This window comes from Leptopilina heterotoma, unplaced genomic scaffold (assembly GCF_015476425.1).
Source record: "Leptopilina heterotoma isolate Lh14 unplaced genomic scaffold, ASM1547642v1 Lhet_70, whole genome shotgun sequence".
NCBI classification, from domain to species: Eukaryota; Metazoa; Arthropoda; class Insecta; order Hymenoptera; family Figitidae; genus Leptopilina; species Leptopilina heterotoma.
Window position 1 is genome coordinate 1,790,046 of NW_025111162.1, and position 24,844 is coordinate 1,814,889.

The window sequence follows — 24,844 nt, forward strand, 5'->3', positions numbered from 1 at the left end:
AAGTGGGCGCAAAGTAACTGATTCTCGCCCGGGGTCGGGAAAGCGCATGGAGAGACCGAGATTATTAATTTTTGTATAAAATCACACTAGAATTTACTATTTTCACATTGCAACCACCGGAAACAAGGGGACTTTTTGTATTTTTTTACTATTTTCTACACTAAGTCACTAATCCGACAAATGTTCACCAAATTAGCAAAGTTTCTTACTACTTCGTCCAATAGTTCCAAACAACTGTAGTAAACTCAGAAATATTGTGTACGTAAAATTACTATAGTCATTTGTAAATGCAGAAAGAAAGAGCGAAAGAAAAAATACGGATTTTTGTCGCCGGTTTCCCGTCAATTCTTGACTAATGGAGATGAACTGGAAGGATTTTTACATACACAGACACACACACACACTTATATATTTGTTGGATAAATATTTGAAGACACACACATGTTTATTCACTTATATGTATAGACGCGGTTAATTAATACACTAATACACAACTGCACGCATGACAACGAATTTCACTGAAAGTATACATCTTCTTTTCCTTATATATTGAATGATGAAAATTTACAGCACTTACGAGAAAGCAGTTTACTTTTAACAACTTATTATAAGACATAGTTCTTGGGACAGGAATAAATGCAAAATTTATTAATTTATAATGGTCAATTTCTGAGATAACGAACGACCTACGATTCACTTTATATTTAATTATTGTAGATAATATCCAAATTTATTTTACATACGCGAAACATAGTCACTGTCAATGATCGGATGGCATCGGCTCATTTACGGAGATTGGCGAAGTTAGCAACCAATAGAAATGCAAGCGCCATATGACTGCACTCGCTAGCCACACTTGCTCACTAAAAATTACTACAGTGGATAGAAGGTTTTAGTGGAAAATGTTTTCATTTGTCAGATTTTGTCTAATGAAATTAGATAAAACTATAATCAATTTTGCTACATTTACAACTCTTACACAAAATATTAAAACTTGCTATTTCAATGTAGCAAATTTATATATTTCTTTTGTAAATTTATCTAATTCTGTAGTACATTATGCTAAAAGTCCCCTTATTTCCGGTCATTGCAACCATTTTTAGTCATTTTAAGAAATGTGGGTCTCTCCGCGCGGGCGCAAAAGTTCGTTTACACCATCGTCGCAATCACCTATTTTGCGCCCTTGATACGATAATAATTATTTTTTGGTGCTATTTGAGCACGTCCACGGCTATGTAAGTATACAACACATACTTTAAACGTGTGGGTATCGCCGGAACTAGGATTATTTAAAAATATTAATTTTTACTATTTTTTTAAACCGAAAAACTGCAAAAAAACATTAATTTTCGAAATTTTTTTTTTAAATTGACGCTATTTGGTTATTTTTGCATAAAAATTAAAAATTCTTGTTCAGGCGATATGCAAAGATAAATTAACTTCAATTTTGTGTTTTAGATTTCTCTAATCTGAGAAATCAATCCCGCAGCTGGCATCGGTATTTTTAGCAGACGTCTAAAATTGTTGTTAAATTTTAAATATACAAATAATATTTTTTAATAAAATAAGGTTTTCTATAAAGTTAAAGAGTGTATTTATTAAACTAAAAAAATGCAGAACAATATAATCCATAGGAATCGTAAAAAAATTCTAGAAAATAGCTTCATTTTCAAGCGTGTAAAGTAGTATGAACCCTTAAAAATTTCTACAACCGTTTTCCCAAGGGACCACGTTTTTGGCATATTTGCAAAAACGTGGGGTGAGGCGGCCAACTGTTTTAATAGCTAAAAAAACATAACTTTAAGTTAAAATCAGTGAAACATAACACCCAGTTCTACTCTACTACGTTCAGCGAAGCAAACTCGACCTTCCTCTTCACTCCTCGTCCCGTTTCAATACCACCACTTTCCGAATAATCGGTTTCCGTATAAATGGATGGATACCTCGCTTGGCGGACGTTTTAGAACCAAGGGTACTTGGTTCGCGCCCATTAGAACTCGACTGTCGATAAACTGGTTGTACTCGGAGAGGTTTTCTACAGTTTCCCTCTCCACTGTCGAGAAAACCTATTAGACGGGTGGTCCTGGCAAATGCGAGTACTCCTAATTTCAAGCCGTTCTGTAGACGCAAATTTTAGTATTAGGAAATGTATATATTATAAGAAATATTTGTAAGAGACAGGTGTATAAACCAAATAAATAAAAATCGGTTTCCGTATAATCAGCGTTCCAGTGTATATCCCAATTTATAAATTAATATCAGTTATTGACTCTATTATAAATTAGTCAAAATGAATAAATAAAATATATAAATTTTTTCTATCAGTAATTTTTAAAAGGGTTATACTACTCAGCAAAAAATGTTTTTTTTAATTTTCTTATTGGATTAAATAATGCATTCACAGAAAAAACTTGACTCACTTTTGTTGCAACGCATTTGGAAGTCGGTCTCGAAATGAGTAATCGACAAATTCAAGTGACTCAAAATGAAAAAAATGTCAGGTTCTATGTAGTTTTATTTTTGTGTGTGTTATGTTGGCAACAACTGTAGAAAATGTCTGCTACGCGTTGCGCCGTTACTTTTTTTTGTGTTTCGCATGTTTCGTGTTTAAATGGTTGCCATGTCAGTCAATTCACAAGTGCCTAACCTAAAAATTTGTTTTTCATTTCTCATAAATGCGGTAAATCGACTTTAAGTATTAATGTTTTGACAAGTGCAACATGTTTATTCATTATAAACAATTATTTTAATTCATATTTTTACAAATTATTCCCAGTTATTCCAATGTTATTGTAATTTTATCATAAACCCAAAATGATACCGCTTTTACTCATTTTGAGTCTTTTCCTCAGAAACTCAGAATCAGTCGAAGGGGTATCATTTTTGTTGCACTTTAAAATGAGTATCATATGCTCATTTTTTTTATATACTCATTTTGAGTTCAGTTTTTTTCTGTGTTAACTATCCAAGAATGATATGTAAATTCTATTTTGTCGACAAAAATTCATTAGAATACTTTTTACATGATAATTTAAAATTTTAAACATATTATAGTTTGTTGATAATTCTTGGAGGTACAAATCAGTTTAATTATAATATAAAATATAAAGCAGTGGTTATATGGTGCTGGGATATCAAACTAAAAGTGAAAACTTTTTTAAGTCGCTATTTTAAATATGTCATATAGTAAATGCGTCCTGAAATTTTAAATGCGTATTACTCAAAACTACATTTTTCAAAACTGCGTACACTGTACACAGAGAAAAATGGAAAAATGATTTATGCAGTCAGTGAGGTACTCCTTTATAGAATAATATGTGACAGGTACACACTATAGTATTAGAAGTTTCATAGCTCAACACTTTGGGACTCAACACAAGTTATCCCATTCATCAGCTTAAACAAGACTGTTTATATAGTCTAAGAGGGAATAAGAGTATAAAAAATTACAAAACACAAGTCAATATCACAGGTCAACAAAAAAAAACATGAATTTTTTTTTATGAGATAGCGGAATGGTTTCCGATGTATTTTTAGACGTTGATTACGATCCCGACTTCCAAAATTGCCCATCACGTCAGAATTTTGAAAAAAGTGGGGGTAAAGACCTCAAAAACGCTTTTTTGAGGATTTTCAAAAAAAAAATTCTCTTTAACCTGACGCGTGTTAGAGACTTCCACAAGGTCTTAAATTAAAGCTTGCACTACAAGATCCATATCCATTAAATAAAAAAAAATTAAAATTTTTTTCAAAAAATGGGGTTGAATACACCAAAAATTTGTGTTTTTGGATTGCTTTAATAGACTTCTTGCAATTGCTTGGATTCGCTTGAAAATGGTTACTCGGGGTTTTTGGGGTCGCTGATTACGAATCCGATTAGTTTTCAAAAATTTAAAATGGCGGAACCAAGATGGCAGATGTAAAAATTAAGAATTGCTTGGATTTGCTTGAAAATTGTTATTCCAGGGTTTTTGGGGTCGTTGATTACGAATCCGACATTTAAAATTTTTGAAAACTAATATCGCATTCGTAATCAGCGACCCCAAAAACCCCGAGTAACCATTTTCAAGCGAATCCAAGCAATTGCAAGAAGTCTATTAAAGCAATCCAACAACACACATTTTTGGTATCTTCAACCCCATTTTTTAAAAAAAATTTTAATTTTTTTTCATTTAATGGATATGGGTCTTGTAGTGCAAGCTTTAATTTAAGACCTTGTGGAAGTCTCTAACACGCGTCAGGTTAAAGAGAAATTTTTTTTGAAAATCCTCAAAAAAGCGTTTTCGAGGTCTTTACCCCCACTTTTCTCAAAATCCTGACGTGATGGGCAATTTTGGAAGTCGGGATCGTGATCAGCGTCTAAAAATACATCGGAAACCATTCCGCTATCTCATAAAAAAAATTAAGTCTTTTTTTGTTGACCTGTGTAATAGACGGGAATATTGAACAACTAGTACTCAGTCCAGTTCTTTTGAAAAATGAACGCAGTTCACTTAAAGTAGATACCTACTCGAAAACCACAAGTTATTCTCTCTCTCACACTAATGGTCGTTTACTTATCTTACCGTTTCACTTACTCTTACTACTCTCAACTATTATGCAGTGCAGTTAAGTTAATTAAATTATTAAATATTGCTTTGAGAATAATTAATTATACATTTCATTCAAGGTTTATTCACTATATTTTGTACACGAAAAAAAAAGAATAATCAAATTTACCATGAGGAGTGTCAAACTTGAAAAAGTTTAAGAAAAAATTAATGTTTTTTATTTATTAATTATTAAATTCTAATAACCGTATCAAATTTTTTTTGCAAAACTGTTTGGCACAGTTATTTAGTACCCCAAGTACTACAAAATTACAAACTTTAAGAAAAATCGTCGATCCACCATTTGCTTTTCGTATGGAACTGCCCTATAAGCTTATTTTAAGATTTTAAACAACCTCTCGCATGGAGTTCCAAAAATATGTAACGAGTTAAAAGATAAAAATTCTAACCTCTTAAAAAATTCAGTTTTTAAATTTTTTACCTTCCTATATATTTTTAGGTTAAAAATGGTGTAAGAAAAAAAATATAACCATCTTTGATAATGGAAATTTAGAGGGGTCAAAGTTGGGGGTAGTGCCTTCCCTTAATTTGTTTAAATAATTTATTATTTATAAAATTAGACAATTACACTACCGTCCACGAGTATCAGGACGATTACACGCAACTCTATAAAACAACATACCATCACTTTTTCAATCATATCTCGGAAATTAAAGGAGATACAAAAAAAACTTAAATACGGTTAGAAAGCTGATTAAATTCTGCGTAAAATAAGCCATCTTTGAAGTAATTTCGTTAATTATTTTTTAAGTTGAAGAGTGAGAAAGAAATAAAAAAAATTATCAAATTTTCTCATTTTTGTCTCTTGACCGTCTTCGATATATCATTACAAATGTAAAGCCGTGTTTCGACCGATTGGTGCATTGAAATTTAACTGTGACGACTCGATTTTGTTTTTTGCTTTTGGTGATATTCGGAGAATGTTATGTTGTACGCAGATTCGCTTCTCGAAAAAAACTTATTTTCCATTTATCATTAGTCAAGGCCCTATTTTGTATCAAAAGTTATAAATAAACATTTTTTTATACCTCAAAACATGAATAATAAAGCCTCAAAATTTTATTTTGATCCATATAATAGCTTCCAAGAAAAAAATTCCTAAAAAACGTTCATTTTTCAGTGCGCCTGGGTAGTATAACCCTTTAAATCAATCCACAAAGTTTTTTAGCTCTTGCGGAATTTTTCTTTTGAACAAAGGAAATTTGAATCAAAAAATATAAATCGAAATAGAAATATTGATTTTTAATTTAATTTTATCATTTCTGTTATTAAATATTAAAAATTGAACCGCCGGCGACCAAAAGGGCTTACGCAAGGTTTTCGTTGGCCACTCGTCACGCGTAAGCCCTTTTGGTCGCCGGCGGTTCAATTTTGGAAAAAACTTTTTTCCCCGAATTAAAGTTCATTTTAATCTGACTTCTTACTTAAAAGAAAAGTAAAAATAGTTTCAAAACGAGAGTCGGCTTAAAGTTTAAAGCACTGAAGCAATTTCCGCTTTCCGGGCGACGTACATGACACAGCACGCAGTAATTTAAAGCACCCTTTAACTTTGTGAAACATGGTATATCAGAGGTTTTAAAGTGGCCGTTGCTATTATGGTCCTTTAGTCAAACTAGTTTATATATTTAAACAATTTTTTCACGAATAATTTTAATTTTTAAATAAAATAAAGTCCACTAAATTATTATATAATTTAATTTTTTATAATTTGAAACATTTTTAAAATTATTTTACTTTTTTTTCTTTATATTCATTCTTCTTAATTCTTTTTAGGGTTCCGAACACCGTAGGTGTACCGACGGAACCCTATTGGTGAGACTCTTGCGTCCGTAGCCAAATCGCGTCCCCCCTAGCGGCTAAACTGTTTGCCCTAAAGAGTTCAAATTTGGTCCACATATGTATTTTCACTCGTAGATTACAGAAAAAATATAGCGAATGTGCTTGGACGTGATGGTCATAGTGTTGTCAAGGAAATAACAAGATTTTTGGCCAAAAATAGATAAAAAGTGACCATTCTTTCTCTTAACTTCTAAACTATTCGACATGGAGAGCTAAAATTTTGCATGCTGGTGTATTTTTACTCGAATATTACAGGAAAAATATAGAGAACTTGATATGTAATAATGTCCATAGCGTTGTCAAGGAAAAACTAAAAAAAAAAATTTCCCTAACTTTTACATTATTTGACCTAATGAGCTGAAAATTGGTATACTAGTAGTATATTATTACAGTCTGAAGATAAAAAATTTATTTAAGGGGACATTCCAGTTCAAAACAGGCAAAAAGAAGGCTTTTTTAGTATATATTATTGAAATAACTATGACATTTATTTAAAAAATTTCTTTTACATGTAATAAATAATTTATTTAAGAATTTGTAAAAAAAAAAATTTCATTTTTATTTCAAAATGGCGGCGATTTACGCCATTTTCGAAAATGCCCATTTTCGGTGGTAAGATCGATTCCAAACTTTCTAAAACAGATAAAACCAAAAACGAAGTGACATTCTCTTCGTTAGATATTTCTTTAGGTGTGGAACCTCAAAAAAGTGAAATTTTCTTCCCCCCCCCCTTTTTTTAAGAGTACTTTTTTCTCAAAATATGCAAAAAAAGGTGTTTTTATTCAGAATTTCTCTAATAAAAAAAGAGGGAGTTGGAAATTTTCCACTTTTTGAGGTTCCACTTATAGACATGATGACGCTGAATCAAAAGCCGTTTGATTTTTTAAAATCGCTTTAGAAGAACTCGAGATATCACTCTTACCAGATCAAAAAAAGACATTGTGAAAAAAACGCATTTAAAGTTTTTGTTCATAAGTATCGAAATTTTAAAAAAAAATTATCGGATTTGCTTGGAAATCGTTACTCGGGGGTTTTTGAGGTCGCTAATTACGAATATGGAATCAGATTTTTGAAATTCAAAATGGCGGATCCAATATGTCGGACATTTTTTTTTCAAAATCATTGGATTTGCTTGAAAATCGTTACGCAAGGGTTTTTGGGGTCGCTGATTACGAATATGACATCATTTTTTCAAAATTAAAAATGGCGGATCCAATATGGTGGACGAAAAAAAAAATTAAACAAAAAAAAAATTAAAATAAAAAAATTTCCTTTTCCGCCATATTGGATCCGCCATTTTTAATTTTGAAAATTTGATATCTAATTTGTGATCAGCAACATCAAATACATTTTTGTTTGTCTTTTTTAAAAAATGCAAATGAGAAAACATTTAAATCATTCGATTGCTTATCCGCATACAAAAACATCTTTGACATGGCGAAGAATAAGGATGTATAACTTTTGTTTTACTTTGAATTTTGCAATAATATTTTAGGAGAGTATTCTTGACACTATAAGAAATCCGAAAATAAAAACAAAAAAAAATCGATTTTTTTGACATTTTGAACTGGAATGTCCCCTTAAGAAACTTTTTGAAAAAAAATAAAAAAAATGTTTTTAAAAAATTTTTTTAGTTAAAACATGTGTTATTAAATATTTTAAGGAAGAGTGAAATTTTAAGAGAATAAATAAGAGATTGCTTTCCTCCTTTAATTTCTTAACTAAAAATAAAAAAAATTGGACAAGTGCGAGTTGGACTCGCACTACAATGGCGGGTTCCGTACACAAATATTAAAACAATACTTGCAACATTTATCAGTAATTGGTAGAATTAAAAACAAACAATTAAAAAAGTGTATTAAAATTATTTAATAAAAAATAAATATTAACCCAAGTGCGAAATTAAAAACGGCCCAATAATGGTCAGGTATTGGCAAAGTTGGTGCCGAATCTTGGCAGACAATACTGGACTGACTCTTGGGAGGTTAACCGCGGTTGGCCGTCGGCAGCCAGATCTCGGCAGACATTAATGGCCCAATATTGGCTGCCATTACTCCCCCAGTACTTGGAAAATTAAAAAAAATAAGTAAAACAATAATATTTTTTAATTAATTAACTAATTAATTTATAATATTTATACGGCTTATTTACTTAAATTAAACGGAAACTTACAAACATTTGAAAAATTCTTACCACTCGCGTGGATCGATACCTCAACCTGACGCACCAAAGCCTAACACTCTGACCACTCTGCTACTCTGACATGAAGACGAGGAAGCAAAAGGATCCTTATAAGCTACACTAGTGGCAGATAATGTGCCATTATTGGGCTGATTACGTCCCATTGATGGCAATTATAATTTGCCATCAAAGATATTATTCAAGCTAATATTATTCATATGATATACAAGAATAATTTAAATTATTATTATTATTTATTTAAATTAATTTTATTAATAAATTTAAATTAATAAATTATTAATTATTGTTATTTAAATTTAAATTACATATTATTCAAAGATATTCCTTTGACGAATTTTAATAACATTTTTAAGAATACTTACATTTTTCTACAAATTTGATTAAAATTGTATTAAAAATAAATAATTATAATTTACAGTTATAGATACAAAATTTTTTCCTTTTATGTGTCGCTAGTGGACCGAGCTACGACCCATTAATGGCAACTATAATTTGCCATCAAAGGTACAAAATTTTTGCCATTAAAGTACCAATAATGTACCATTACTGGACCAAGCTAAGTCCTAATATTGACTATCATAATTTGTCATCGTAGATAAAAAATTTTAGCCATTAATGTGCCGTTATTGGGACGAGTTACGTCCCATTACTGGTAATTATAATTTGCCATAAAAGATACAAAATTTTTGCCATTAAAGTGACATTAATCAGTCATTACTGGGCCAATCTTCGTCACATCACTGGCAATTGTATTTTGCCTTTAAACATTGATCAACTTTGACGTTAACGTGCCATTATTGGGCCAAGAGTCGGCCCAGTGTTGGAAAATTAGAATATCTGACAATCGGCACCATCATTGGTCCAGCAGTGTGACGTTTTGAACACCAGAAATGGCCCAGTAACATTACCAATTCTCGGCAGACATTACTGGACCAATGATGGACCATTTTTGCATTTCGCACTTGGGAAAGTATTAAATATTTTATTATTTAAAATATTTAAATATTTAAAATATTTAAATATTTAATACTTTAATATATCTTTTTTTATTTATTTTTTTATCAAATAATTTTAATACATTCTTTTAATTGTTTGTTTTTAATTCTACCAATTACTGATAAATGTTGCAAGTATTGTTTTAATATTTGTGTACGGAACCCGCCATTGCAGTGCGAGTACAACTCGCACTTGTCCAATTTTTTTATTTTAGAACTTTATTTTTAAATCAATGATCCAATTAAGGAGCGAGTTTACAAAAGCGGATAAATCCATTTTTAAAAAATATTGAGATATAAACATAACTTTAATATTTTAAGGACCTCACAAATCGACATATTACTGTTAAATTTGAGAAAAAATTTATTAACAAAGAATTTTCAGTTTTAAAACTTTTTGACATAACCAAGATGACTTATAATTTTTATGTTTTTTATTAGAAAAAATTTTCAAAAGCTTTAAATCACTTAGTTATGATGAAGTTTAATTGAAAACAGAACGTTTTAAATGTCAAAACATTGTTATGGGCCAAAATACAATAAGTGAAACCGGTCACTTGAAAAATTTTTGTCTCCAATTTTCAAGTTATCTATGATTTTTTGTATAGATATATGAGTACACTTTTCCCCCTACAATATTTTTCAAAAAAATTTTATTTTTGGAGTAATCAGGTGTTGAAGTTTTGGGTCATTTTATTTTCATTTTATTATTACTTTGAAACAAATAAAGATAATTGAGTTAATTTTTTTTAAATTAAGGCTTAAAGTCTATACTTTAAAGATGAAATAAAGCGATTGCTAAAAAATGAAAATTTTTAATTCTTATTAACAATTCTTTTAAACAATTGCAAATTAAAAAATGTTCTCAAAGTTTTTTAAAGATTAAATTACGATGTATTGATGTGCAAAACTCCAAGGATTTATTTTAAAAAAAGAAAAATTAGTAACTTCTAATATTATAGAAATTGTGATTTTTCTGCCAAAATGCAGGCGAAAATCGACTTGAGTTCCTGGAAAAAGATAAAATTGCAAACGAATAAATAAGATCGTCTTTTGTTTTGTTAGAAACTTCACGCTTTCAAGCGGTTTTTTAAGATTAAAAGTCGATTTTCGCCTGGATTTTGGCAGAAAAATCTACACAATTTCTATAATATTGAAAGTTACTGTTTTTTCTTTTTTTTAATTAATCCTTGGAGTTTTGCGCATCAATAAATCGTAATTTAATCTTTCAAAAATATTGAGAACATTTTTTAATTTGCAATTGTTCAAAACAATTGTTAATAACAATTATAAATTTTCATTTTTTAGCAATCGCTTTGTTTCATCTTTAAAGTATAGACTTTAAGCTTTAATTAAAAAAAATTTACTTAATTATCTATATTTGTTTCAAAGTACCCAGTAAGAAATTGACAATAGATAATAGTCGGTCTAATATCGGACCAATATTGGTTGCCGAGTTGGCAGCCAATTGACTCCCAATATTGGACCAATATTAACAACCGATGCTTGGCGAACCCGTTACATCCCAAGCATCAGCCAATATTGGACCTATATTGGACCGGTGAGAAATTTCTCACTGGGTAATAATAAAATGACCCAAAACTTCAACACCTGATTACTTCAAAAATAATTTTTTTTTTGAAAAAAATTGTAAGGGGGAAAAGTGTACTCGTATATCTACCAAAAATCATAGATAACTTGAAAATTGGAGACAAAAATTTTTCAAGTGGCTGGTTTCACTTATTTTGGCCCTTATAGAAATAAATTATTACAAACTAGCATAAATTTTTATGTCGTTACATTAAAACATTTTTTTTTTTGGAATTTAATCAAAATTCTTTATTTTTTAAAAAATATAATTTTCCTAACAGTTATTCTTTAAATTTAAAAAAAATTAAAAATTATTTGAACTCGTGCAGAAATCACCAAGATATTTTTAACAGCAATCTTAATTTAAGATGCTTTTGATTAAGTAATTGAACTTTTGAGTGCCACTAGAACATTCCTGGTAATAAGTTTAATTCTAAATTTTTTTAAAATTCAATTACATTTTCAAAATTTTCAATTACAATTCTTCAAAAATACGATTATTAGATGTCAAAATAATTTTTGAAAGGAATCAAATGAAATTTATTATTTCAATGAAATTTGACAAAGTTTTCAATTGTTTTTTTTCAAGAACCAAATGAATTTCTAAATAAAATTATTCACAACTTTAATACTTTTTGTTTAACAAAAATTTAAAGACTTATTCTTATTTATTGTTCCACAGGAATTAAAATTTCAAATAATTTCAATGAAAAACTTTTTGAAATTTTTGTATACGGGTAAAAATACCCTTTTGTACAAAAGTACTGGAATAATGCTTAAATTGAAAAAATAAAAAAACGAAGCAATGACAATAAAACGTAATTAGCAAAAAATAACAATATGCGTGAATCAGCGTTAAATCTAGTAAATTAAATTCTGTAGTAATCAACATTATTATAATACTCATTAGCATCTACACAATCTTATCAAAAGTGAGTATATGAATAGAAAATAATAATAATTAAATTAACATCTGTAAATATAGAAATAATAAATGCAAAGTTTGTAAATTGGATCTCAAACCAATAAAAATTAAAACAGAAAAATCAAATGTCACTTTCAAAGAAATCAGCTGACCAGGTAAAGAGGGTTCATGTATTGAATCATCACACTCTCACGAGGTAAATAATATACAGAACACCGTGTGCCTCTGTTCACCTAATTCAAAATAAAAGAACGAGTGTAATCAGTTTGTAGTGGGCAGTTGAGTCACAGAGTTAGATTGTGCTGTAGCCTTGCGTTTTATTATGTGTGGCTCTCCACGTTGATACACCAGCCTCAGATCAGTTTCCCCCTTTCTCAAACGATCATCCATCATATCTTTGGAACGAGTTGGCAGAATATTATCTGGAGATAATGCACTTAAAAATTTTGAAAGAAAAACAGAATCATGATCAGAATCATTATTGTTTGAACCAGCTTCAGGAATATTAAAAAATAAAACATTAAATTTGCGATAATTTCGATCATTCAATTCATGAATACATTCTCCCATGATTTGTTCTGATGAATCTTCTAATCTAGAGTTAAGATATGCGATGTCACCTTTGATGTCATCTACGTCCTTTTCTAGAGATTCAACACGAGATACAGCCAATTCAATTTTCTCTACACGATCAGAGATATTATTTAAAGTTTCCTTAAGAGGAGAAATTTGATTGTTGATCTTCGCCAATTAATCAGCAAACATAGCAGCAATATCATTCTTGGTGACAGGTAAAGCATCAGGATTCGGGGAGTTCGGCCTCGAACTGCAGCACTTTTTCTTAATTTTAAAACAAGAAGGATGATATGGTGCATTGCACTTTCTGCATCGGTCAACTTCCCTTTTGCACATCAACATTACAGACACGACAGTTTATATCATTTAAGTTCAATGTAGAGGGATCCATGACACTTTGAGGTTAGAAAACACAAAACCACTCAGAAAGCGTTTGTAGTAACACAAAGTAGCACAAAAATAGCGTATAACAATAGACAAAAAGAACTAAATAGTCAGAAGTAGATTAATTATAAAAATTGTGGCGTAAAATATGAAATAATAATTGAATTAAAACGATGAAAATAATTTTGAAAAAATTACAGTAAAAATATTCTTATTATATAACCGACAGATAAGCTTGGTCGGATAAATGCCTCGCTCGGCGGACGCTGCAGGACCAAATGTACTTGGTTAGCGCCCATTAGCCTGAGATTTTTTCGGCACGTGAGATAATCTGAACGGGAGGTTTGACGTCGAGGTATAATCATGTTCACTGTCGATTATTGTCCGGTACACACCATTAGAACCCGACTGTCGATAAACCAGTTGTACTCGCAGAGGTTTTCTACAGTTTCCCTCTCCACTGCCGAGAAAACTAATCAGACGGGTGGTCCAGGGAAATGCGAATACTCCTAATTTTCAAGTCGTTCTGTAGGCGCAAAAATTTAGTATAAGTTATATGTAAGAAAATTTCCACGGGGACACTTGTAACGCTAGTATTAAGGCAAAAAACAAGTGTATTGTAAAATTGTAAATTTGTAAAATTGTAAAATTTCAATTATTTTTAGAAATATTAAAATTCTTCTCTTCTAAAATTATTTTGATATATAATAAAACTCATTGCAGAATTTCACTTATTTTTAATACGTTTTAGGCATCAAGGATTCCAAATATACCAATAAAAAATTTCGTGTATGTATGTATGTGTGTCGGTATGTCACAGAATATTTGTTCGCGCATCACTTAAAAACGGCTGAACCATTTGAAACCAAATTTGGCAGAATGTTAGACCTTGGGCCAAGGAAGGTTTATAAATTTACAGATTTGAAAAATATTAATTAGAACGGGAGATATTCAATTTTTTCGAAAAATTCAAAAACCAAAAATTTTCAAATTTTACATTTTTTTAAAAAATGCTTTTAAACTTTCTATAATTGAGTATAACATGTTATTTAGTCACATTTTAGAATAGTTTTGCCAAAAATAATGTCCTATAACTGAGATGTAAGTATAAATTTTTTTTTAAAAATTCAAAAAATCGAAATTTTTCAAATTTTATATTTTTTAATGAATTGCTTTTAAACTCTCTATAATTGAGTATTACATGTTATTAAGTCAAATTTTAGCATAATTTTTCCAATAATACTGTTCTATAACTAAGATGTAAGTGTAAAAATGATTTCGAAAAATTCAAAAAATCGCAAATTTCCAAATTTTATATTTTTTAATGGACTGCTTTTAAACTATCTATAATTAATCATTACATGTTATTTAGCCACATTTTAGCATAATTTTTCAAAAAATAATATCTTATAACTAAGATTAAAGTATAAAAATGTTTTCAAAAAATTTTAAAAATCACAAATTTTACATGTTTTGATGATTTGCTTTTAAACTCTGTATAATTGAGTGTTACATGTAATTTAGTCATATTTTAGCATAATTTTGCACAAAAAATGATATGACTAAGATGTAAGTATAAAAATATTTTCCATATCAAAAAATCGAAAAAATTATAATTGTTATTAATTACTATCAAGTTTAATTCAGTAGTATTTTTGGGGTTATTTTTATTTTATGAAAATACTCTTTTTTAAGAAAATATGTTATATACCAGTACCAGTCTTTGACGGGATTTAGTTTACCATAATAGAATTGACAGAGTGTCTACCAATTGCGCAGGGAAACCGATAAATAGCCGGGAGTTTAATTTGACCAGGAAAAACCAGGAATTTTCTTATCAAATTAAAAAAGTTTTATTATATTAATTTGATTTTAAAAACTACTTTTTACTTTAATTTTTATTCTCTAATTGTCTAATTGTGACACAATTATTTATAATTAGACTCTTCTTTGACTCCAAAAGCTGGTGTAAATTTAGGATTAATTTTTAATACATTAATTGCAGTACTACAAACGCACAAAGTACTACAAGTTGCCAAATACTGTTCCTGAATATCGAATTTGATAGAAAAAAATCTGTCACTGATTGAAATAGTAATATTTTCCTCACGAAATAGTTAATGGTAACTAATTATTAGTTTTTCCCAGTAAAATTTAATTCCCGGCTATTTCCCGGTTGGTAGAAACCCTATCAAATGTATTAGCCGAAACTAAAACCGTCGAAGACGGGTCCGACAGCTCGTCGGCTTAGTGGAAAACTGTACCATTTCAGGTATTCGTTATAAACTGTACCATTTCGGTAAATTGTTTTAAAACATACCATTTCGAGAAAAAAAGTATTTTGCTTTTTTTCCAAGTTTGTCAACACTACTACTAGACATAAAATAAGGTTATGCTTTTTTAAAAAACGGTATCTTAAATATATACTCTTGTTCATCTTTTTGATGTATTAATTCAAAATTTTTAATAATTTAAAATAATTGCTTATTAATCACTACAAATTCTTTAGTGCAACGCTTTTATAGATCTTCATCGAAATAGTATGTTTTATAACAAACTTTTGAAATGGTATAGTTTATAACGAATTCTTGAAATGGTACAGTTTTCCACCAAGCCGACGAGCTAGTTTATTGATAAAATTCTTTATGAGAATTCAATTTTAATAAATAAGTAATTATTCAATAAATTATTTTTTTTATGTAAATAATTTAATTCTAGTAGAATTTTCTAATAAAAATTGATTTAAAAATGGATTTCAGTTAAAATTTTCGATTATAATAAGATACAAATTATTGCAGAATTTCAATTATTTTCAAAAGAAATAATATTCTTAGCAAAAATTAAATATTGTTTAAAAATGTATTAATTTTTTTGAAAAAGATTAATTGAATTTTTTTGTATTATTTTAAGTTTTTATTTTCTAATATATATATTTAATTAAAGAATTTACGAATAATTGAAATTTCGTAAAATTAAATATTGTAAAAAAATGGATTTGAAAATTGTTAAAGAAATTTTTCGAAAATTATTAAAAATAATCAATTTAAAGAAGAATATTAGTTAAAAATTCTTGAAAATAAAAATTGAATAGATAATGACTTTATCACTCGGTCATTAATTATTATAAAACATGATAAAACAATTTAACAATTTAAGTGAAATTTTTTGACACTGACTGGTTATATTTTTGTCAGTAATTGGTCCGTAATTTTTCATTTTTGGTCCGTAATGTCCGTGGGTCAAACCATTTTATTTCGCCTAATGTATTTTTGACCTTTATAAAAAATTTCAATACTCAGGGAAAATATTCTTACATGTTCTGGGATGACGAAATGAACAATGATTTGTAAAAAATAATTACATTTCGTATAAAAAAAAGATGTTATAAATTGAGAGTGCATGAAAAAAGGTTACATTGACAGACATTACAAAATATTTAAAAAAGGAGTAATCACTTTAACCCGTTGACTGTCGCTGACGCATATATATGCGCAAAACTAAACTGGCCAAAAGTGGTTCATGACGCATATATGCGCAACTTAAAAAAGGTGATTAAAAACTTCTTAAATGTTCCTGAAACCGGTTACTCGGGGGTCTTCGAGATCGCTGATTACGAATATGACATTCGTTTTCCAAAATTCAAAATGGTGGATCCAATATGGCGGACAACAAAATAAAAAATTGATCAGATTGACTTGAAACGTAGTACTCGGGGGTTTTTGGGGTCGCTGATTACGAATCTGACATCAGTTTTTCAAAATTCAAAATGGCGGATCCAAGATGGCGGGATTTTTTTGAAATTTGTCGAATTTTCTTGAAACTTGTTACTCGGAGGATTTAAGGGTCGCTGATTACGAATCTAACATTAGTTTTCCAAAATTCAAAATGGCGGATTCAATATGGCGGACGACAAAATAAAACAAGTTGTTAATTTCATGACCATTTAGCTTCCTCAACATATAAAATATAAATTCGTGACGTAATTCACTTACAAAATTCTAGCTACCTCCTCGCGGTGCATCTTGGAAACAATATCATTAAATTCTTTATTTCAAGCTTTATTAAACAATTTCAATAAATTCAAAAAATTAAAAAATTTTAAATGTACTTTGATGATATTGGCTAAAATCCAATCAAACATATAAAATATTTACTAAAGTTAATAATATATTCATTACTTCATTTTAGGTACAAATCTCCATGAAAACCAAATTATGATTTTTCAAAAGCATAACAATCAAAGCATAAATTCTTCTTAAGGAAATTTCTTTTTGATGCAGCAAGATATATTCATAAATTAAATGTAATTATATTGCGGTTTGCAAACTTTTGCAATTCGAAATGATTCGAATTTTCTGTTGTCGAGTCGATTAATGTTCGGTTCGATTAAATACACACCTCTATTTCATATGCAAATTGCTTCTTTTTTTATGATAGAATAATCATTTAAAAATATTAATATTAAATAAATTATGAAAAAATACAAAATTTGAATTTTTTGTGAAAAAGAAAAATTTCTATTAATTTTATAAATTTTGATAAAAAATATACTTTGTATACATTAATCGATTCGTTTTCTTGTCAGGAATGTAATTTTGAGAATAATTAATTAAAATATTAACAGATAAAAAAATTATTTACAAAAATACAAAAAAAAAATTTTTTGAATTTTAAAAAAATTGTATAAAATTTTTTTTTTAGATATTTTTGAAAATCCTTGTGTCAGATTTTAGGTATTAATGACTGCAATAAACCTGCAAAATTTCAAGACAATCCATCAAAATTTGTTTGACATAATTTGTACGCAATTTTTGTGACATACACACACACACACATACACACATACATCTGGACATTTGCTCAGAATTGAATATACATATGTTATAGATGAAAATGAGTCCATATAACCTTCTTTTGAAAAATTGAAAATCGTCACGAATGCAAAGCTTCCTTATGAGGAAGCAAAATTAATTATAATGGCTTGAAACTGAATACTCGGGGGTTTTTAGGGTCGCTGATTACGAATCTGTCATTATTTTTTCAGGGTATTTATCGAAATTTGATTTCACCAAAAATTATCATACTGATGTCAGATTAACCAGTTATAAACAAATTCAATAAATTTTTAAAAATTTTCCGCCATATTAAACCAGATATTTTGAATTTTAAAAAACTGATTTCAGATTCGTAATTAGCGACCCTGAAAACCCCAAGTACTCAGTTTCAACCCGATCTGATCAATTTTTTATTTCGTTGTCCGCCATATTGGATCCGCCATTTTGAATTTTGGAAAACTAATGTTAGATTCGTAATCAGCGACCCTTAAAACCCCCGAGTAACAAGTTTTAAGCAGATTCGACGGACGAATTTTGAAAAAATTCCGCCATCTTGGATCCGTCATTTTGAATTTCGAAAAACTGATGTCAGATTCGTAATCAGCGAGCCCAGAAACCTTAGGGTACCAAGTTTCAAAAAAATCCATTAAAAATTTTTTCAACACACTTTTGGCCCAAACAGTGGAAATCTCGTTGACAGCCAAGGGGTTAAGAAATATAAAAAAACCGATTAATTTTTATTTTTAAAGACTGAATTTGTGTTTTGAACTTGATAAAAGTATCAAATAATTTATAATAAACTGTAAAATATGTTATTCAAGTTTCTGTATGAAATGTCAAATATCGATCATATTTAACAATTTTTTTGGCAAAGTAATTTAATTTTAGTAAAACAGAATTATTTGAATAATAAGTATTTTAAATACACTTTAATATTATTTAAATACTTTTTTGATTATCAACTGAGAAATATAAAAAAATTTACCTTAAAAATTAACCATTCTTTATTTTATCGGGATTTTGAATGTTTGTAACTTCGTTGGAGAAAAACCGATTTATGCCAAATTTTTGGAGCATGTAGATTGAAGCAATATCTTCCTGCTGCTAAAATTTAGCGATGGGTTTTGCACTAGTCTTCAAAAAAAATTGATTTAAAAAAAGTGTTGATTTTGAAGGTTATTGACAAGTATTATAGCTGACTTGAAGTTGGTTTGTTTTAAACTGACTTTAAAAAAATCGTTTTATTTTGAATTTGACTTTTATCGAAAGTAGCCAACAAATCGTTTTATGGAATAACTGCGCATTTTATAAGTGAAGATTGGATATTGCGATCGCTTGTTCTTGATTTCATACCGTCGAACGGAAATCATACGGGTAAGGACATAGCGAATCTCTTTCACGATGTTCTTGTCAAGTATGAATTGGACAACAGTTTACAAGGCATCACAATGGACAACGCAGCTGCGAATACAAAGTTTATTCAAGAATTAGGCAATTTAATGAAGCAGGTTTTTGGTAAAAAGTTCGACATCAATGATATACATTTTCGGTGCATTGCTCACATCTTGAATTTGTCTGTTCAAGATTTTTTGAAGGAACTTTGTATTCAAGATGATTTTGAAGAAAGCGATGAAGAAGTCGATGAAACAGGAACACTAGAAAATGAAGACAGCATTGAAGACAACAAGATGTCAAAAAATACTTGTGTGATCAAAAGACTAAGAGGGCTCCTCAAGAAATTAAAATATTCGGAGAAATTACGCGAAAAATTGAAATGCTGTTGCGCTACCGTTGAAGTTAAAATTTTATCACCGACTATTGACATCGCGACGAGATGGAATTCATCATACGAGATGATAAAACTCGCACTTCGTATGAAACCAGCGTTAAAATTATTATGTGAACTCAATCCCGATTTAAATAAATTCTGTCTGCAAGAATCCGAAAAAGTGGAGTTGAAATTCAGATAAAAAATTTGATTTCGAACATAAATAAATCTACATTTTTTAAAAATGTTTTTTTCAATAATTCTAGTTGAAAAATTGAAAAATAATTAAATTAAACAAAGAATTTTTTCAATTTTTTAAAAATAATCTTGATTTTTTATAATTATAATTGAAAATGTATATTTTTTAAAAATTAACTAATAAAAATTTTAATTATTAATCTAAATTAAAATACTTTGAAAATTCTATTTGTTAAAAAGTTTCTAATGAAATTCTATAGCAAATTTAATTACATATTTTTAGTTGAATTTCATAATATTTTTATTAACTCCATAATTTTTAAAAATTTATTTACATAATATGTTTGAACAGTATAAATATCTATAAAAATTGAAATAAAAAGTGATTTTTTGAAAACAAATTAAAATAATAAAACTTTTAATTTTGGTAAAAAAATTCCCGGCTTGGTGTAAAATTCCCGGCTAATTCCCGGTCAAAATATTAAATTTTTGGTTATTTCCCAGTGTTCTCGGATTTTTCGGTTAGTAGGCACCCTGATATATATATATATATATATAAAGTTTAAAAATTTAACAAATTTTCATCTCATTTTATTTTTAAATTTTGCATTAATCCTAAGAAATTATATAATTGGTGGTCTTAGTTTCATATAATTTTTATGAAAATAAATTTTGATTTTATAATTGATTATTAATCAGAAAAAATTCTATTACCAAGAATCACCAAGAATCTTGGTTAAAAACAATACAAGATTCAAACTTAAAATGACAGTCGAGATAAATTCTTGTACTTGACGTTTTCTCGCTTGGTCTTGCTTGAATGGATCACTAATTCTCATTGTATAAAATAATGATGATCTTATCATTTTTCCTTGGGGAAAAAGTCTAAATTTTGTCTAGAAATCAGGAAAAAACAAAATTAAATTTTTGTAACATGTCTGATTAAGTAATAAATAAATATAATAATGCGCAATATGAGAGTACCATCCATTTATAAGAAATTATTAGTGTTATTTAATGTGGTAAAAATAAATGAAATTTTAAAAACCTGGAAAAATTCCACTTTTGAACCTGGAAAACCTGGAAAAGTCAGGGATTTTCAAATGAGCAAAAGCGTGGCAACCCTGATCAAGTGTTTCAACAAATTCCTAAAGCAAGACATAAACTAAAAAAATTTATAATCGTAAATGTTGACTGCTATTTTCTTATAAATTTAAGAAAATAAAAAATTTTATTTCACTGTTTAATAATTTTAATTTATTTATTAATTACAGGTAGATATTTACTATCGATTATTATTTATTTATTACTACAAAATATTTATTTATTCTCTCAAGGCAAAAATTCGTGACATAATAAAAGAAAAAATTTCTTAAATGTAGAAAATAAATTTAAAAAAAAATAAATAAAAAATTCAAAATGATATTATTTGCGAAAAAGAAATTGAATAAATTAAATTGCCAAATTTATTATATTATCCCTAATTTAGCAGTCTATTTATGCCTCGAACAAAGTTTGAGGGAACAATAGGGTGGGGATTTAAAATTCAGTTGGTTGTTTCAACTCTCTAAATGCTGAAAAGCCTTCGAAATTCTTCGTGCTTTGTATTATAAGTTTGTGCAAGAGTGCTTTATGGTTAGTTCATAATTTCAAAATAATCAACTACTTCAATTATATACAATAGAATATTTTATAATATAACTATAAATAAAGAATGTTTCACTCACCGGAAAATAACTCCAAGTATTTCTCCACGCCATAGTTTCCCGGAAATCTATAGTTTGGATCCTTCAAAGCATCTCCACTGTGAACTTTTACCCTTTTTATCATAAAACTGATATTGTCGGGCCTTCCATCTTGATTGAAATCTGAAACAAAGAATTTTTTAATTAATTCATATTTTTTCCTTTTTCGTTATAATTTTATTTTCACATTTTTTGTTATAAAAATTTATTTTTTACAAGTAAACTTTAAGTCTAATGTATGTGAACTTTAACTTTAGTATAAATCAAATTATAATAATAATAACAATAATAATATATATATTCTTTCTTAAAAATTTACTTTTACTTTATAAAAATAAAATAAAAATAATAGTAAATTTTTTTAAAAACAAAATTCTTTTATTATAAATTAAAATCTTTTTATTATGAATAAAAAAATTGTAATTCGATTTCTTTGATCTTGTGGGAAATAATAGTCCTAGGTAAGATTGTTAAAACCCAAAAAAATATTTTCAAAAATTTTCAAAATGGCGCCCGCTACGCCATGTTGAATATCAAAGCAGTGTTTTTTTCAAAATTAAATATCTCGTAATCGAAAGGATGAATCTTAACAAATTTTACACAAAATATAGTTAAATAAGTGTAGTTTAAAATAATATTATAATAAGAAAAATTTTCAAAATTTTGACCAAAAAAAAATTAAAAATTTTTTTGAAACTACTTTTTAGTTGATTTGGCCAGTTTTTTGAATTTTCTAATTTATATATTCAGATTCCTTGGGATTCCACCTTTATTTTAATAAAAAAAATTCTTTGGAGACTTAAATAGTTTTCGAGATATTGAGATTTTAGTGCGAGCGCGCACCGCGATTTCATCCCATACGCCAAGCGGTGCTGCTACTATTCGCTAACTTAAGAAACATATGTTCCTTTATTTTAAATAACTAATGGTAAAACAGACAATTTACATTACAAATAATTATTATAAAAAATGTTTGAAAGTAAATATTGATTTGTTAATTTTTTATAAATTGTAAAAAATTTTATTTTAACAAATATTTTAACGTTTTCTTTTATTCGATTTCTCGATTTCAAATTCAAATTTTTCATCAGCAGAAGAATATTTTCTGCATTCGATTTTACTCTCACTTATTGGTGTGAACGAGTGAAAACTCCTTGTTCCAATAATTGTTTGACCTTTCTCAAATGGTTTTTTTAAATTTCTTGTTTTTCTGTCATGTTCCTTTTTAGAGCAAAAAATTGTATTTATATTTATCAAAGCAGTAGAGGCCCACTCAAACAAATCTTTTGCAGTTAAGATTTGTTTATTACTACTGCGTTGAAGACAAGCTCTGCTAGCTTCTCGTTTTAGGGTACCTCCAATGCCATCACAAGGGCTTTTACCGTGTGAGGTAGCAAAGAACTCCCAAGTAGCATCAATTCCAAAGTCACGTTTGTGGTAAACTAGATTGATGAAATTGCTTTTATTTTTATATTGTGAGGCCGCACCGTCTGTAAAATAGATAATTTTCTTAATGGAATGCTTTTTTTAATTCGATTATAACTTTTTCCATAAATAAATAAACTGCACTTATGTTATGTTCGAGATCCTCTGAAATTATTGCAAAGCTTTCGCAAACAACTTTACTTCCGTCATTATAATAAGCAACAGCTGGATGAATGGTTATTTGTTGCTTATTCCAGTATTCACTCTGAATGGAGTTTTGAATAATAGTTTCATAATTTTGTGAAAAATCGAATAAGATTATAAAAACACCCTCTTCAAGGGATTCCTTAGAATCTTTCAAAACTGGCTTTGTTTTTTGGCAATAAAGTCGTGTTTGAGCAATTCGCTTAGATGCGTAGCCAGTTTTTCCAAATATACTTCCGTTATGTCGCAAAATGTTTCAAGTGATGTTCTATCAGTTGAAGTCTAGCAATTATACGTTATATTTTCAACGTAATTCTCGTCAAATATCTTCTGCAGTGTTTCTATTACAGGCGGCACACCTGGACAAGATTCACACAATCCAAAATAGCAAGCAGATGTTGATGGCTCACAAATCATTGCAAGCAAAATGGTCTTGTACGATGTCAAAAATTTATTATTTTCATCTGTGATTAGATCTTTAAAATTTACCCCATCAATTAAAAGCTTTGTATTTTCATGTATTTTGCAAACACAGATGGAATGCGTGCCACTAGCACCAGCAAATATGCATTCTTTGGGTCTCAGTTTGACAAAAGTGGAAAATCCAATTTTCATATTAGGGTACTGTAATTTAAAAGTTGCATAAACTTCCTTTAAATTCCCTAAAATCAATCTTTTTTGCAGAGATTTTCTTAAATTATCAGTTTGTTTGACAGATATGCTATCTTTTTTCCCGGCAACTGTCGACTAATGTCAGAATCATAATAAAAATCTCTAACTGTTGTCACAATTTCTTCTTGTAATTTTTTGCCAATTCGAGGATTTAATGTTGTGCCTATTCCATTAGCAGCATGAAGATTTGCAGCTTCTTGAGCTTGTTTATATGGCACTTCAAATTCGGTTGCTATTTTGAGAATGCTCCAACTCTGTGGAAGAGTTCTATTTTTCGGGATTTACTAGGATTTTTCCTTAACTCTGCTTTGATTTCATCAATAAAATCCTCTAAATCATTTTTATCATTTTCAATTTCCTCATATTGAAATACTTTATTGAACTTATTTTCAAATACCTCTCGAATTTCACTTACCTTTTTCTTTTTTGCCGTTTGCGTACGATGATCTTTGCTACAAACAATTGGTGAAATACATAATATGTGTAAAATGTTATTTAATTCTTCGATGTCTTTTTCTCTTTCGTATTTAAAATCAAAATTTTCCATTTCATTATTACCTAAATCATCTGGTTGAGATACCTCTTCTTTGCTTACATTTTCAACAGAGTGAAAAAATTCTTGAACTTGTACCAAGGCTGATGGATCTAAGTTTGCAACTTTTAAACGGCAAGTATTGCAAATAAAATTATTGCTATCGATTGAAAATGATTCAACTATTTCTTTTGAAACAGGGCGGACATTTGTTTTATCAACAAAAACATGTCGCTGTTTTTTAAAAGGATTAAAATAATTATAACGAGGCATTGCTAACGAAAATATAGGTGCCGTTCAACTTAAAATCTATTCAACGTAAAATCTGTTTAACTTAAAAAATA

The 24,844-nt window shown here is 28.7% G+C and overlaps 1 protein-coding gene across 8 annotated transcripts in view; it reads right to left on the reverse strand.

Annotated features, from left to right (window-relative positions):
- The window catches only part of LOC122510570 (disintegrin and metalloproteinase domain-containing protein 10), a 1,090,443-nt gene that overhangs the window by 211,734 nt on the left and 853,865 nt on the right, over positions 1-24,844 (reverse strand). For all 8 annotated transcript variants that reach the window (XM_043625327.1, XM_043625328.1, XM_043625329.1 and 5 more), the window contains one exon: positions 21,650-21,790. In XM_043625327.1, the coding sequence (XP_043481262.1) occupies positions 21,650-21,790 (141 nt within the window). The remainder of the gene's footprint in view (positions 1-21,649; positions 21,791-24,844) is intronic.